General features: G+C 41.4%; 2 protein-coding genes and 1 pseudogene across 5 annotated transcripts in view; all 3 read left to right on the forward strand.

Moving 5' to 3' along the window:
* The window catches only part of Spast (spastin), a 58,436-nt gene extending 49,116 nt beyond the window's left edge, over positions 1 to 9,320 (forward strand). For all 4 annotated transcript variants that reach the window (XM_042696607.1, XM_042696609.1, XM_042696608.1 and 1 more), the window contains 3 exons: positions 1,350 to 1,420; positions 4,897 to 4,937; positions 6,574 to 9,320. In XM_042696607.1, the coding sequence (XP_042552541.1) occupies positions 1,350 to 1,420; positions 4,897 to 4,937; positions 6,574 to 6,696 (235 nt within the window). In that variant the 3' untranslated portion in view covers positions 6,697 to 9,320. The remainder of the gene's footprint in view (positions 1 to 1,349; positions 1,421 to 4,896; positions 4,938 to 6,573) is intronic.
* A 966-nt stretch (positions 9,321 to 10,286) lies between these two features.
* Positions 10,287 to 10,689, forward strand: LOC122122453 (annotated as a pseudogene).
* Positions 10,690 to 13,940: 3,251 nt separating this feature from the next.
* The window catches only part of Slc30a6 (solute carrier family 30 member 6), a 43,085-nt gene continuing 42,383 nt past the window's right edge, over positions 13,941 to 14,642 (forward strand). The window contains exon 1 of the mRNA XM_042696611.1: positions 13,941 to 13,995. Coding sequence (XP_042552545.1) covers positions 13,993 to 13,995 — 3 coding nt within the window. The 5' untranslated portion in view covers positions 13,941 to 13,992. The remainder of the gene's footprint in view (positions 13,996 to 14,642) is intronic.

Consider the following 14,642-nt stretch of genomic DNA (forward strand, 5'->3'; position numbering starts at 1 on the left):
CCTAAGCACTGTCTCTCAGCTCTTCATCTCAAGGCGAGCGCTCTACCACGTGAGCTACTGCACCACTTCTGGTTTTCAAGTGGTTTATTGGAGATAAGAGAGAGCTTCACTGACTTTCCTGCAGGGGCTGGCTTTGAACCACGATCCTCAGATCTCAGCCTCCTGAGTAGCTAGGATTATAGGTGTGAGCTACTGGAACCTGCTGGCTTTCTTGTTTTTTTGTTTTTCTTTTTTGTTGGTCGTGGAGCTTGAACTCAGGACCTGAGTGCTGCCCCTGAGCTTTTTCTCTCAAGTCTAGCACTACCACTTTGAGCCACAGCACCACTTCCAGCTTTCTAGTGGTTAAATGAAGATAAGAGTCTCACTGATTTCACTGTTGGGGCTAGCTCAAACTGCAGTCCTCAGAACTCAGTAGCTAGGATTACAGGAGGAGTAACTGGCTCTAAATGAGTAGCTCTAATGGTGAAAATGTAAGGTATTATACACACTCACATTACATTGTTTTGCTTTTTGCAATGAGCCTTTTTTGTTACTTTTGTGCTCTTAAAAATCAAACCATGAACTCAGGTGCCTGTAGCTCAAACCTATAATCCTAACTACTCAGGAGGTTGAGATAATAGGATTTCAGTTCAAAGCCAGCCTGGGCAGAAAAGTCTCCATGAGACTCTTATCTCCAATTAACCAATAGATACGACAAAGTAAACAGGACCCAAGAAACCAAAGACCTCTTTTTTTTTTTTTTTTGCTGGCCCTGGGCTTGCACTCAGGGCCTGGACACTGTCCTTGAGCCTCTCTGTGCTCAAGGCAATGCTCTACCACTTGTGATAGAGCACTATCTAATATCTGCATATCAGGGAGAACATTCATTGTGTTAGAGAGAACATGTCTCTCTGATCTTGGCTTATAAACTCGCTCAGATTTGTTCTAGTTCCATTCATATCCTTGCAAGTGCCATTATTTTGTTCTTTCTGATGGCCATGTAATATTCCATTGTATATAGGTACCACACTTTTTGGATCCATTCATCTGTGGTGTGGCATCCGGGTTGTTTCTATATTTTGACTATTGTGAACATTGAGGTGCATGTATCCTTGTCGTATCCTGGTTCCTGTTGCTCAGGGTAGATGCCTAGTGGTACTGTGGCTGGGTCATAGTTTACATTCCCACCAGTAGGGCAGTAGGGTTCCTCTTTGTCTACATCCCTGCCAGCATTTGTCATTGTCTGAATTTAGGGTATAAGCCTTTCTGACTGGGGTAAGGTATTATCTCAGGGTTGTTTTTATTTGTATTTCCTTTACCCATGCCCAGTTTTTAATCTATAAAATGAAAAACTTCCTTCTACTTTTCAGAATGACAGATGGATACTCAGGAAGTGATCTAACAGCTTTGGCAAAAGATGCAGCTCTGGGTCCTATCCGAGGTACGTGTATGAGAGCTTCAATACTTGATGTATTTAACATGCCACTTTAGCTGTGTGCCAATGGCTTAGACTTGTAATCCTAGTTACTAAGGAAGCTGAAATCTGATACTGTGGTTCAAAGGCAGACCAAGCAAGGAAGTCTGTAAGACTCTTATCTCTAATAATTATCCACCAAAAATCTAGAAGTGAAGTTGTGGCCCAAGTAGTAGAATGCTAGCCTTGAGTACAAAAGCTCAGGAACAGTACCCAGGCCCTGAGTTCAAGCACCAAGACCAGCAATGAAAAAAAAAAATGTTATATCACTTTAGAAGTTTAAAAAGTCCCCTAGGAGGGGCTGGGAAGGTGGCTCAGTGGTAGTGTGCTTGCCTCGAATGCATGAGGGCCTGGGTTCAATTCCTCAGCACCATATAAACGGGACAAGTGGTAGAGCACTAGCCTTGAGCTGAAGAGCTGAGGGACAGTGCCCAGGCCCATAGTGCAAGCCCCAGGACTGACCAAAAAAAAAAAAAAAAGTCCCCTAGGAGATAGCTATTTTTGTTACCAGTTAAAAGCAATAAATATGTAGCAGTAGAAAACTTAGTATAATTTCAAGGCCCTAAAGGTTAACCAACTTTTTTTTGGCCAGTCCTAGGGCTTAAACTCAGAGCCTACGCATGATCCCTAAGCTGCTTTTGCTGAAGGCTAGCACTCTACCACTTGAGCCACAGCACCATTTTCAACTTTTTCTATTTATGTGGAACTGAGGAATAGAACCCAGAGCTTCATGCATGCTAGACAAGCACTCTACCACTAAACCACATTCCCAACCCCAAGGTTAACAGACTTTTCTCTTAAAAACTCTTACCTAGTGGACTGATTCTGGTGTCACTTGCATACTTCTTGTCATCATCTTTTTTTTTTTTTGGGGGGGGGTCCGGTCCTGGGGCCTGAACTCTGGGCCTGGGCGTTGTCCCTCAGCTCTTCAGCTCAAGGCTAGCGCTCTACCCCTTGAGTCACAGCGCCACTTCCAGCTTTTTTCTTTTTTGCTTATGTGGTGCTGAGGAATCGAACCCAGGGCCTCATGCATGCAAGGCAAGCACTCTACCACTGAGCCACCTTCCCAGCCCCTTGTCATCATCTTTTTTAAGCAACCTTTTAAAACTATAAAACCATTCTTGGCTCATAGACTATAGAAAAATAACCCATGAATCAGTGGACCATGATTCCTGGGATTTCACTTCTTGATTTTAGGGAAGGAAAAAGAAAAAAGAGCTCAAGGAAAGCACACCTCTCTCTCCTCTCTCTCTCTCTCTCTCTCTCTCTCTCTCTCTCTCTCTCTCTCTCTCTCTCTCTCTGTGTTTAATTTGTAGTTCTCTTTTGCTTTTGCAAGTGTTATGTACCCCAAATACTATATATATATTTTTCATTTATTATTTTGAGTTTTTGTGTGTTTGCATGTGTGTATTGCTTTCCAGTCCTGGAGTTTGAACTCAAGGCTTAGGCAGTGTCTCTTAGTTTTTTTGCTGAAGGCTGGCACTTTACCTCTTAAGACACAGTTCCTTTTCCATTTTTTTTTTTTTTTTTGGTCAGCCATGGGGCTTGAACTCTGGGCCTGGGCGCTGTCCTTCAGCTCTTCAGCTCAAGGCGAGCGCTCTACCACTTGAGCTACAGCGCCACTTCCGGTTTTCTGGTGGTTTATTGGAGATAGGAGTCTCACGGTCTCTCCTGCCCGGGCTGGCTTTGAACCGCGATCCTCAGATCTCAGCCTCCTGAGTAGCTAGGATTACAGGCGTGAGCCACCAGCGCCCGGCTCCATTTTTTTTTTTTTTTTTTTTGCTGGTTAACTGGAGATAAAACTGATCTGTCTGCTCAGGGTGACTTTGAATCATGATCCTCAGAACTCAGCCTCCTGAATAGTTAAGATAACAGGTGTGAGCCACCAGCACCTAGCTTAATTATTATTATTTTGTTTATGGTACTGAGGTTGAAACAGAGGACTTACTTGGCAGCATTGTACTGCTGAGTCATGCTTTTTTTTTTTTGGTTTTTTTTTTGGCCACGGTTTTCTTTAAAATATAGTCTTGCCATTCCCCATTTGATGTTTCCTGTCATCACTAAGATAATGCATGCATCACCCAGCCCTTAGTTAAGAAAAAGTCTCATGTAGGGATGCTGTCCCTGAACTTTTATGCTCAAGGCTAACACTATATCACTTTGAGCTACACCTCCACTTCTGGCTTTTTGGTGGTAATTGGAGATATTAGTCTCAAGGATTTTCCTACTCTGGCTGGCTTTGAACCTCTATCTCCAGGTGTCAGCCTCCTAAGTAGCTAGGATTACAGGCATGAGCCATTAGCATCCACCTATATTGTTTGTTATTGACCATGCTAGGGATTGAACCTAGTCACTATTTTGAAGCTGAAAACAATCTAGGATTAAAAAAAAAAGTTTTAAATGTTTCACAGTACTGGGATTTGAACTTGTGATCTCATGTGTGCTAGACAGGCACTTTACCTTTTGAGCCATGACTCCTCCTCCAAGAACCTAAATACCTTATTAAAAGAACAAGTTATGAGTGAGGTGCTGGAGACTCTTGCCTGTATAATCCTACTTAGACAAGGGGTTAAGACAGGAAGATTAAGGGATGGTGGGGGATAGTAGGGGAAAAACAAAGGAGGGGGAAACAATGCTCAATGGGAAATGTACTCATTACGGTTACTCATGTAACTGTAACCCCTGTGTACAATATCTTTACAATGAAAAATACATATTAAAAAAAAGACAGGAAGATTATGATTTGAAGACAACCCAGCAGAAAATCCCATAAGACTAACCTCCAATTAGCCGGCAAAAAGTGAGAAGTGGAGGTATGGTTCAAGTGGCAAGAGCACTGATCTTGAGCAAAAAAGCCAAGTAAGAGCGTGAGTCCCAGAATTCAAGCCCCAGAATAAGCAACAAAAAAGAAAGAAAGAAAGGAAGGAAGGAAGGAAGGAAGGGAGGGAGGGAAGAGGAAGGAAGGAAGGGAAGAGGAAGGAAGGAGAAAGGAAAAGAAAAAGAAAATTACATTCTTTAAAATTAATTCTCTTACAAATGCCAAGCACTGGTGGCTCATGCCTGTAATCTTAGCTACTCAGAAGGCAGAAATCTGAAGATCATAGTTCAAAAACAGTCTGAGCAGGAAAGTCTATGAGCACAAAAGTTCAGGGACAGTGCTTAGGCCCTGAGTTCAAAACTCAAGACTGGTTTTTAAAAATATATATCTTATAAATTGTGATTTCTATTGTTGGGAAATTAAATGAGAAATTATTAGAAATTACCTCCCATGTCTTAAAAAGATTATCTTTTTGTAACAATGTCTTAAGTGTGATGTTTATTTGTATCTCTTTTAATACAGTGATTTGTACTAACCAGGTACTAGATTTTTGTACTTTTCTGCTCTTAAGCAATTTACAATTCCTTTTTTTATTTTTTAAGTATCTTACTTTTATATTTTATAGAACTGAAACCTGAACAAGTGAAGAACATGTCTGCAAGTGAGGTATACTATTTTATTATTACTATCTTTTCTTTTGGTTCTCTGTAAGACTAATAATTTTGTCAGGATTTTTTTTTTTTTACTTTATTTGGTTAGAATTTTTTTTTTTTAAATTAACTGATTAACTTGAAAGTCATGGGTCTATGAAAACAGTCTCATGTTCTTAGTCTTTTACTCCTTACCTAGTCAGAAAAAGAAGGGATGAGAAGATTGACTGGTTTATGTGGGGAAAACAAGTGTTAACTTGAGCTCCCCACCTGATTTGGAGTTATGCATAATTATTAACTAAGCCTGTCCTTCCTAGATTCCAAGATAGCTGTAGGAGACAAGTCCTCAGAGTACTGACGCAAAGTATAGGCTGAGATATCTAGCTTTTATTCAGTCTCCCATTAATTTAAGTAACTTTTATATAAGGAGTAGGTATTCCTCAGCCCACGTTGTGAAGCCTAAACTCTGGGCCTGGGCGCTGGCCCTCAGCTCTTCAGCTCAAGGATAGCGCTCTACTACTTGAGCCACAGCTCCACTTCAAGCTTTTTCTGCTTATGTGGTACTGAAGAATTGAACTCTACCACTGAGCCACCTTCCTAACCCCACCCAAGTAAATTTTAAGCACCTGTTGCATAAAGGCTAAGGAATTATATTCTTTATTTCCTGTTTATAGAATGAGAGGTAAACATGTAGTTTGGTCTCTGAAATTGTATGGTAGAATTGTGTATACCCATTATTGTTGTGTCCCGGTGTGTTTATGTGTGTTTAAGTAAATTTAGATAAGACAAACCATGTTTATCTTTTATAAAGTCCATAAGAATAAAAATTCAGTTAGGAATGAGTGGCTGATGTCTGAAATCATGGCTACTCAGGAGGCTGAGATCTAAGAATCAAGGCCCATCTTAGACAGAAAGGCCTGAGAGACTTTTATCTCCAATTAACCAGCAAAACATTGAAGGTGGAGCTGTGCCTCAAGGTGTAATGCACCAACCTTGAGCAAAAAAAAAAAATCACTCCTCACTTTGCACTCCTCAATTTTTCCCTCCCACCTCCACACAACCCTTTTGGCTTGACCAAAAAAAAAGCCAAACAAGAGTGCATGGCCCTAAGTTCATTCCCTGTAGTGGCACAAAAATAAGAAAGGAAGGAACCACTAAGGAGGGAAGGTAAGGAAGCAGGGAAGGGAGGAACGAAGGAGGCAGGGAGGGAAGAATGCCCATACCTATGAAACTAAACATAAGTAATAAAGTATGTTACCATAGTGGCTTTATAAGATGTCTTCTATAGAAACTTTGTTTAACATGTAATAATAGAAAATACATTAAAATATTTGGCTTTTTTTTTTTCTTTTTGCCAGTCCTGGGGCTTTTGAACTCAGGGCTGGACACTATCCCTGAGCTCAAGACTAGCACTCTACCATTTGAGCCACAGCACCACTTCCAGCGTTTTCTGTTTATGTGGTACTGAGGAATTGAACTCAGGGCTTCATGCCTGCTAGGCAAACACTCTACCACTAAACCATATTCCCAGCCCTGGCATAATTTTCTACTGTTTGTATTATAAGATAAATAAATACCACCCTTTTAATTAATCAAAATAGTTACACCTAATGTGTTTATTATGGATATTATGTTTCTTTTTTTAAATCTAGATGAGAAATATTCGATTGTCTGATTTCACTGAATCCTTGAAAAAGATAAAACGCAGTGTGAGTCCTCAAACCTTGGAGGCATATATACGTTGGAACAAGGACTTTGGAGATACCACCGTTTAAAAAATTGACTTTGAAAGCCTGCAGAGCATTTTACTTAACAAGAAACACATCTTCAATGAATATTTATCAGTTATAGACTCAGCCTAAGTTTACAGGATTTTTCAGAGTTTTACAATTATTTGTGCAGTCAACTTGAAGGTGAATGAGGAAAAAAACTTAAAATATACAATGTGAATGGAAAATTTTGTTGATGTTATGGTTATCTCAATGGGCACTGTTAAGTTAGAGCACAACAAAAATGAATCTGATCTACTTTACCAATGTAATCAAATGTAAATAATAACCTGTATATCAGGATGCAAATGAAAGTATTTCAGAGACAGTGATGGTAGAAGACACCTTTGGTGGTTTGTCTTGTTTGTTCTTTCTTTTGTTTGTAAAATAGTATTTTTTTTCTTAATTTTCTCTCCTACTGTCATCTTACCTATCTGTGACTGGAATACCAAACATTCTTTTAGTTTATTTTTTCTTTTCTTTCTACAAATCCAGAGTGCCAAATGAAAAGTTTTTCTAATAGAAGTAGGAAAAAGCTATTTTGAGGCTTTTTTCGTTACACATTTAGTAATTAAACATTTTTTTTTTTTTTTTACTGTCTTATTACCTGCTGTGAGACAATTTAGGAAGCAATTTAAGAGCAGCAAAGCAAATTGAGTAAAATAGAGAAGGTTCTCGTTATTGTCATATTACAGGTAGATAAATCCTCCTGCAGTATTTTTTTTCTAGTAAGTCAGAAATCTTATTATAGACTGTTAACTTATTCCAGATAGTATTTGTTTTCTGCTGGAATTATTCTGATATTTAAAAGAGCCATTTGTAACTGCTATAAAAATGGTTCCATCTGACAGAAGGGAAATACTTGGAGCTAATACATTTCTAATTTGCTTATTTCTTACTGTTTACAGGATAATTACAAATGAGTGAAACTACCATCTTTTATTCTTAATAATTATGAATCCCTTCAATGAGGCTTAAAATACTGAATTTTTATATAATTGCATACATTTTATAGATTTTGTGTGCTCAGTTTAACTAAAAAGTTCTAGTCTGTTGATCTACCTTATGTTTCCACAAAATGTACAATAATTCTGCTTGTTTGTATAAATATGCCTGCATTTTTATTATGAAAATGCATTGTAGGAAGTAGAAATTCGTATCATGGCCTTTCAAATATAATAAAGGCAAATAGATGTTTGCCCCTAGTTTACTGGCTAAAAGTTTGTTTACAGAATTTTTCTTTGGTGCTTAAAGAATGCTATGTAAAATGTCATGGGTGGAAAGAATAATTTTGTAGTAGTAATGAAGACTGTTTTTATTTAGCGAAACTGTTTTGAGGGAATAAAAACACTTGCCCTACTAGATGAGAATTTTGTAATGAAAATATACACTCTCCTTAATTTTATTCTTGCTATTGTTAAGGATTTAAGAAGAGAAGATATATGACTTCTTAGCATCACATGCTGTGCGTTGCCGTAGCTTAAGTCATGGGTCTTTAGAACTCCCAGTGTAATAAAAAATGAGAGGAAAGACAGGAGAGAAATCCACAAGAGCCAAACCTTGAAGGTTTGTACCTTGAAGGTCTCAAACATTAGAGCAAGCTTATTAAATACTGATTAAAAAATAGAGGTGGTAGGTAACTAGGTGTATATGATGAAAACAATTGAAAAATCCCAAATTTCAACCATTTTAGTAAAGCTCAAAATTTCATTTTGTTTTCAATTAGGAAGGATTAATATTATGAATATTAGACTGTTGGCTAATCATGTTGAAGTACTATGTAGGTCTAACTCAACCTTTTAAACATAATCTTTAATTTCTCATGATTATTACATTTCTATTAGGAAAGATTTTAAGTAACAGGTTTTAGATATTAAATATGTCATCAGTACCATTAACATTGAGTTGAAGTTACCTTACTGTATTAATATTTATCAGTGTATAAATTTTTCTTTGCTGATGAAGTCTGAAGTTCAGTTAGTGCTAGAGAACTATTTTCTGTTTTAACCTGTGGTTCTTTAGTAGGACAGTAGTGAAAACTAAATAATGATATAGTAGGAGGTAAGGGATTGGCTTGGTCTCTTTTGGTAAAGATAGTATTTTCTGAGGTTTTCTGAATTGTTAGATTGTAACCTTTTCCATTTTGTCTTGATCTCTATTATATTCCTAAAAGATGATGCATAAATATTATACACTAGTATGTTCTTCATGTCAATATGGCAGATTTGAAAATTAAGCTTACTGATTATTGGACTTTGAGCCAAAGGAAATAATCCGATCTTTCCACATATATTAGAAGTAAAAGCTTTTTCTGAGACAGTATGCCCATTGAGGTTATTATCCTTCTGAATTGCAAATATGTTTTGTGCTCAAGGAGAACTCAAAGAAAAGCATATAAAAAGAATCTTAATTTAAGTATGTATACAAGCAGTCTTTGTTTATAGTGTAAAATTCTTTATATTTTGTACAAAAACTAATTCTTTTGGTAAATGAATCATTTACAGTTTACTTTCCTTTAAATGCTTGTCTCAACTTTAGTCAGGTCTTTTGTACTTCTCTCCAGAGAAACTTAAGGATACATCCGTATTGAGTTTTTATCTTAATGAATTGTAAATAAATGATGAACTTTATTTTGCCTTTAATTTTTAATTTAAAACTTTTTGAGATTTCAGAGGTTGCAGTGTGGTGATGGAGCATTTTGTAATTCTTGCCAATAAAAGTTATACACTCTGAACAAAATATAAAAAGCAGTGGATAGAAGGTTCTGGAGAACAGCCAAAACAGTAACTTACAGACTCCATATTGAAGAGGTCCATTCCCCAACACCAGTTGCTTATCAGAAAGCTTCTGTAGTTTACATGGGGATACAATTCAAGCAGAAGCAAATCTGAAGCAAAAAGTATCTGAAGTAAATTGTAGACCGATGTAATGCTAAAATGAACACTGGAAAAACTGAACTGGAAGACATGTCAATTATCAAACCAAAGCACAGAAAAATAGAGATATGTAGGACAATGCTAGTCTTTTGTACCTGTACTTTGAGAAGCAGTAGAAAGGAGGAGCTGGGCGCAGTTGGTTCATTCCTGTGAGAGACTGAGATTTAAGGATCAAGATTAAGAGTCTGTTTGTGTAGACAAATACTTGAGGCTCCATCTTTAGTGGTCAACAAAAAAGGGAAATGGAGGTGTGGCTCAGAAGATACAGTGCCAGTAGGGAGCAGAAAAAGCCCAGTAAGAGCCATAGGCCAACGTTCAATATCCAGTACTAGCAAGAAAAAAGAAAAGCCACTAGGGAAGTACAGTGGATTCCTAAGAAATACACAACTGGTTCAAATGGAATCAAGGAAAGAAGAGATTAAAAATAAGTGAGACCATTCAGTGCTGCATCCCAAGCCTGCCAACCTGCCTTACCTACAAACATGATGATCCAGCATGGCGAGAAAGCCTGAAACTTGGACAGCCACTTTAGTGACTGGTACCATGCACACCTGAGCCCTGCGGGCAGGCTTTGCGAGATATGGTTGCCAGTGGCGAAGACTTGGCACCTCAATAAGCAAGCAGCACTATTGGGCAGGGAGGGCCTGACTGGCCTCAATAAACATCCCACTACCTCCAATGGAACCTGACCATTCCTTCTACAGCAGCATCAATAAGGATTGCAAGTATGCAGACCTCAGTAAAGATCAGCTACCCTCCTATGAGAGCCTGAAAGATACTCTTGCCAGAGCATGCCCTTCTGGAATTAAAAAATTGTCCCCCAGATTAAAGGGGAAAAACGTTCTGATTGCAGTGCCTGGCAACAGCCTTCTAGGGCATCATCAAGCATCTGAAAGATCTCTGAAGAGGCCATCATAGAGCTGAACCTGCCAACTGACATTCCCATCATCTATGAACTGGACAGAAACCTAAAGCCCATCAAACCCATGCAGTTCCCTGGGACAAAGAGACCAGGTGTAAAGCCATGGTAGCTGTTGCTGCCCAGGGGAAGGCAAAGAAATGAAGGCGAGCAGCTGATTGCTACCCCCACGGAACACCCTGCCCATTCATTTCTCTGCACCTCACACTGACCACTTCTGTAGATCTTAAATTGTAGGTAGCTGCACATGGGGACCAGTGGCTCCCATTTTCACTCTTAGCCATTGTCTCTTGCATCTCCCACTCCCTTCATAGAATTTAGTCAGAATGTCACCTTTGGGGCGCAGGTTTGCAGCCTGAGCCCAGGGAAGGCTCATTTTATATTCAGGAGGGTTGAGTGATAGTAATTCCAGTTTTTCCTAGTGCTTTGTTTACTAAGGACCTGCTTGAGTAAGGATTAGGCAGGAACCAAGTCATGGCATGACCAATGAGAAGACAATTCATTGTGAGCCTGGACCCAGTCCTAAGTTTTGGTCGTCAGGTCCTTGTTGAGGAGCTGGAGTCATTCCAATGGAAGGTGAAAGTGTCCTGTATAGTGATTTCAAAACAGCTGTGTCCTCATGACTCCAGAGGTGGTGACTCCAGATGGCTGGAATCAATCCTGATCTACATTTTTGTGTTACACTCACTTACATAAAAGGAAAATATAGATCTATCCGTTTATGTCTACACACACACAGAGGGAACTGAACAAAAACCCTTCTAGGGTTAGTAGAAGTAATTAAAAGAGACAAATTGGGCACCAGTAGCAAACACCTGTAATCCTAGCTACTCAGGAAGGGGAGATCTAATCCAACCTGGGCAGCAACGTTCCTAAGATTCTTATCTCCAATTAATCACAGAAAAAGCTGGAAGTGGCACTGTGGCTCAAGTGGTGGAGTGCTAACCTTGAGCAAAAGGCACTCAGAGACAGCTCCCAGGCCCAGAGTTCAAGCCCCCAGGCTGGCAAAAATATTTTTTTAGAAGGTGAGACAAATCTAAAGGTTAAAGATACTCAGTGAAGTCACGTAGGATGCACTTAGCTTCCACCCACAAGTAACGTGAAAGTGTTGGGCATAGTGAGTCACTGATAGGCAATAGGGGAACCTTTTCCCAATTCCAGTTCTACAGATGCCAATCAAAGTCAATGTTTCAAGCAAACCTTTGTGAGTCTCTGACCTGGTTTTTGTTGTTGTTGTTTTAACCTCTATTCTATGCAGTAGTTCAGATCAGTGTTCGTAGTGGGGAGGATACCTGTTGGCACAGAGACCAAGTGAGGGTAGTATGGTTATCTGCAGTGATAGGCAGTTTAGTATGGACTGTCAGAAACAGAAAATTTTTCATATACTGGTTAGGGGAAGTCTGGAATGAGAAACATGGACAGGAGAATCTGTGGGTTTTTGTTTTTTGTTGCTGTTGTGCCGGTCCTGGGGCTTGGACTTTTTTGCTTAAAGCTAGGACTCTATCACTGGAGCCACAGCTCAACTCCCAGCTTTTCGTTGATTAATTGGAGATAAGTCTCACAAACTTTCTTGCCCAAGCTTGCTTAGAATCACAATCCTCAGATCTCAGCTTCCTGAGTAGCTAAGATTATATGCATGAGCCATGGGCGACTGGCAATCTTTTTTAAATGACTGGTCTTCAACCTAAAGGGGTTTCCAACCATTATGCCTAACGATTTGTCTGGACTAGTTTCATAATATGCTTCCCATCTGTTTTCCACAGAATAACTCCTTATAAAAATGGTCCCAAACTTACTTTTTTTTTTTTTGTCGGTCGTGGGGCTTGAACTCTGGGCCTGGGCGCTGTCCCTCAGCTCTTCAGCTCAAGGCCAGCGCTCTACCACTTGAGCTACAGCGCCACTTCCGGTTTTCTGATGGTTTATTGGAAATAGGAGCCTCACGGTCTTTCCTGCCCAGGCTGGCTTTGAACCGCGATCCTCAGATCTCAGCCTCCTGAGTAGCTAGGATTACAGGCGTGAGCCACCAGCGCCCGGCAGCGCCACTTCCGGCTTTTTTTTTTTTCTTTTTGCTTATGTGGTGCTGGGGAATCGAACCCAGGGCCTCAGGCATGCAAGGCAAGCGCTCTACCACTGAGCCACCTTCCCAGCCGGTCCCAAACTTTTGGCATTACAATGATGTGAAAATACCATTTCATTCAGTAGGAACCATGCTCTGCCGTATACTGCCGCCTTTCAGATCTAAAAATAAGCCCAAATTTTAACTGAGGACATTTGAGTTGGCTGTTTATCTGCCTAAAAAGTTTTTCCAGAGACTTGCCATTCAGAAGTTAGACTTCATTGCTTTACAGACCACCACTATTAATTAGCCACCTATTCTCTATAGCATTACTCTATTTCCTACATTATAGTATGCATTCACACAAAATTTTCCTTTCTTCCACTCATCTCTTCCTGACATATATGTGCTCCAAATTCTACTTCCTCTGTTCTCCCTCTCTTCACCTTCAGTGGGTTTGAATTTAGGGCCTTGCATTTGCTAGGCAGGCACTCTTTACCATTTGAGCTTTACTTCCAGCCCCGTTTTGTTGGAGATAGTCTAGCAAACATCTCTGCCTGGGCTGACATCAAACCTCCATCCTCTAGATCTCAGCCTCCCAAGTAGCTAGGATTACAGGCATTCGCCACGGATGGTAACTCAGTTTTATAAAACTTTTATTTTTATTTCCTGGGGCTTGAACTCGGGGCCTGAGCACTGTCCCTGAGCTTCTTTTGCCCAAGGCTGGCACTCTACCACTTGAGCGGAAGCGCCACTTGGGGCTTTTTCTCCTTAGGTGGTGCTGGAGAACCCGGGCTTGACGCAGGCCAGGCAAGCACTCCGCCATGAGCCACTTCCTAGCCCTGTGCAAGGTGTTTACTATTTGTATCGCTTCTAGACTGAAGTTCGCTTTACAGGGCCCTTAGGGCGTATTCTGCAGGCTTTCCGAGTTCGTGAATGGCACACCAAGGTTAGCACGGGACAGGTTCGAGTTTTCTCTAGTTCTTCTTGGTTTTTCCCATCACTTAGCCCCGGCTTCCCGGTCACAGTGCCAGAGCTGCAGCTGTGCACCCTTCCTCCGGCTCAGGCACAGTTACAAAAGTGGGGATACTACCTAATTCATAAACTAAGTCACACAGGACACGCGAAAGCGCTCCCGACAGTGAAATCTCAAACCGCTCTGCGCCTTGCCAGCCGCCACAGCCGCCGCGAAGACTCCGAGTCCACACGCCAGCGACCGCCACGGCCCCACGGGCCGCCGGGAAAAGGGGGCGGGGCTCCGACGACGGGGCACGTACTTCCGCCCTCCGCGGGCCCTCGCAGCCAATCAGCGTCACCCTCCCCTCCCCTTCCGCCCCTGGAAACGGGGCCCCCCAGAGCATCTTCCGGCGGGAGCTGTGCGGCTCCTTATCATGGTGAGTTGGCCTAGGGGGCTGCGGGTTTGTGTCGTGGACGGGCCGTTTACCCTGTCCGCGGGGGCATGAAGGTCTTACAGCCGCTCGCACGAGGGCTCTTCGGGGGTCTTCCGAGTCACAGTCGGGCCCCGAAGAGAAGGCCCTGGGGTAGCTTTCGGTTCCTCTCGCCCCTGGACGAGTTTTCAACATCAGGACATTTCCTGGATGTAAAAATGAACTAGCCGGGCGCCGGCGGCTCACGCCTGGAATCCCCACTCCTCAGGAGGCTGAGGTCCGAGGGTCCCAGAGCCAGCCTGGACAGCCAAGACCGTGAGACTCATTCCTCGGAACTGCAAAAAGCCAGAGTGCAGCTGTGGTTCAAGTGGTAGGGCGCCCAGCCTTGAGCGCGAAAGCTCGGGCCCAGCGCCCAGGCCCCGAGCGCGAAAACAAAACGAAAGCCTCTCGACCAGCGTCGGCAGCCACGAGACCGACCAACAACAGAGCAGAAAGGAAAGCTGTAGCAACAGCAACCATGATATCGATGCCACAGCGCTGGTGATGTCAAGAGAAAGAAAAGCAGTAGGGTTTTAACGATGACACCCTATTCGGCAGCTCAAATTGATCGATTGAGTGGCAGACAGCTTAATACAGCAACAGCTTTCATTAGG

The sequence above is a fragment of the Dipodomys spectabilis genome, unplaced genomic scaffold (genome assembly GCF_019054845.1).
Source record: "Dipodomys spectabilis isolate Male_0828 unplaced genomic scaffold, ASM1905484v1 ptg000210l, whole genome shotgun sequence".
NCBI classification, from domain to species: Eukaryota; Metazoa; Chordata; class Mammalia; order Rodentia; family Heteromyidae; genus Dipodomys; species Dipodomys spectabilis.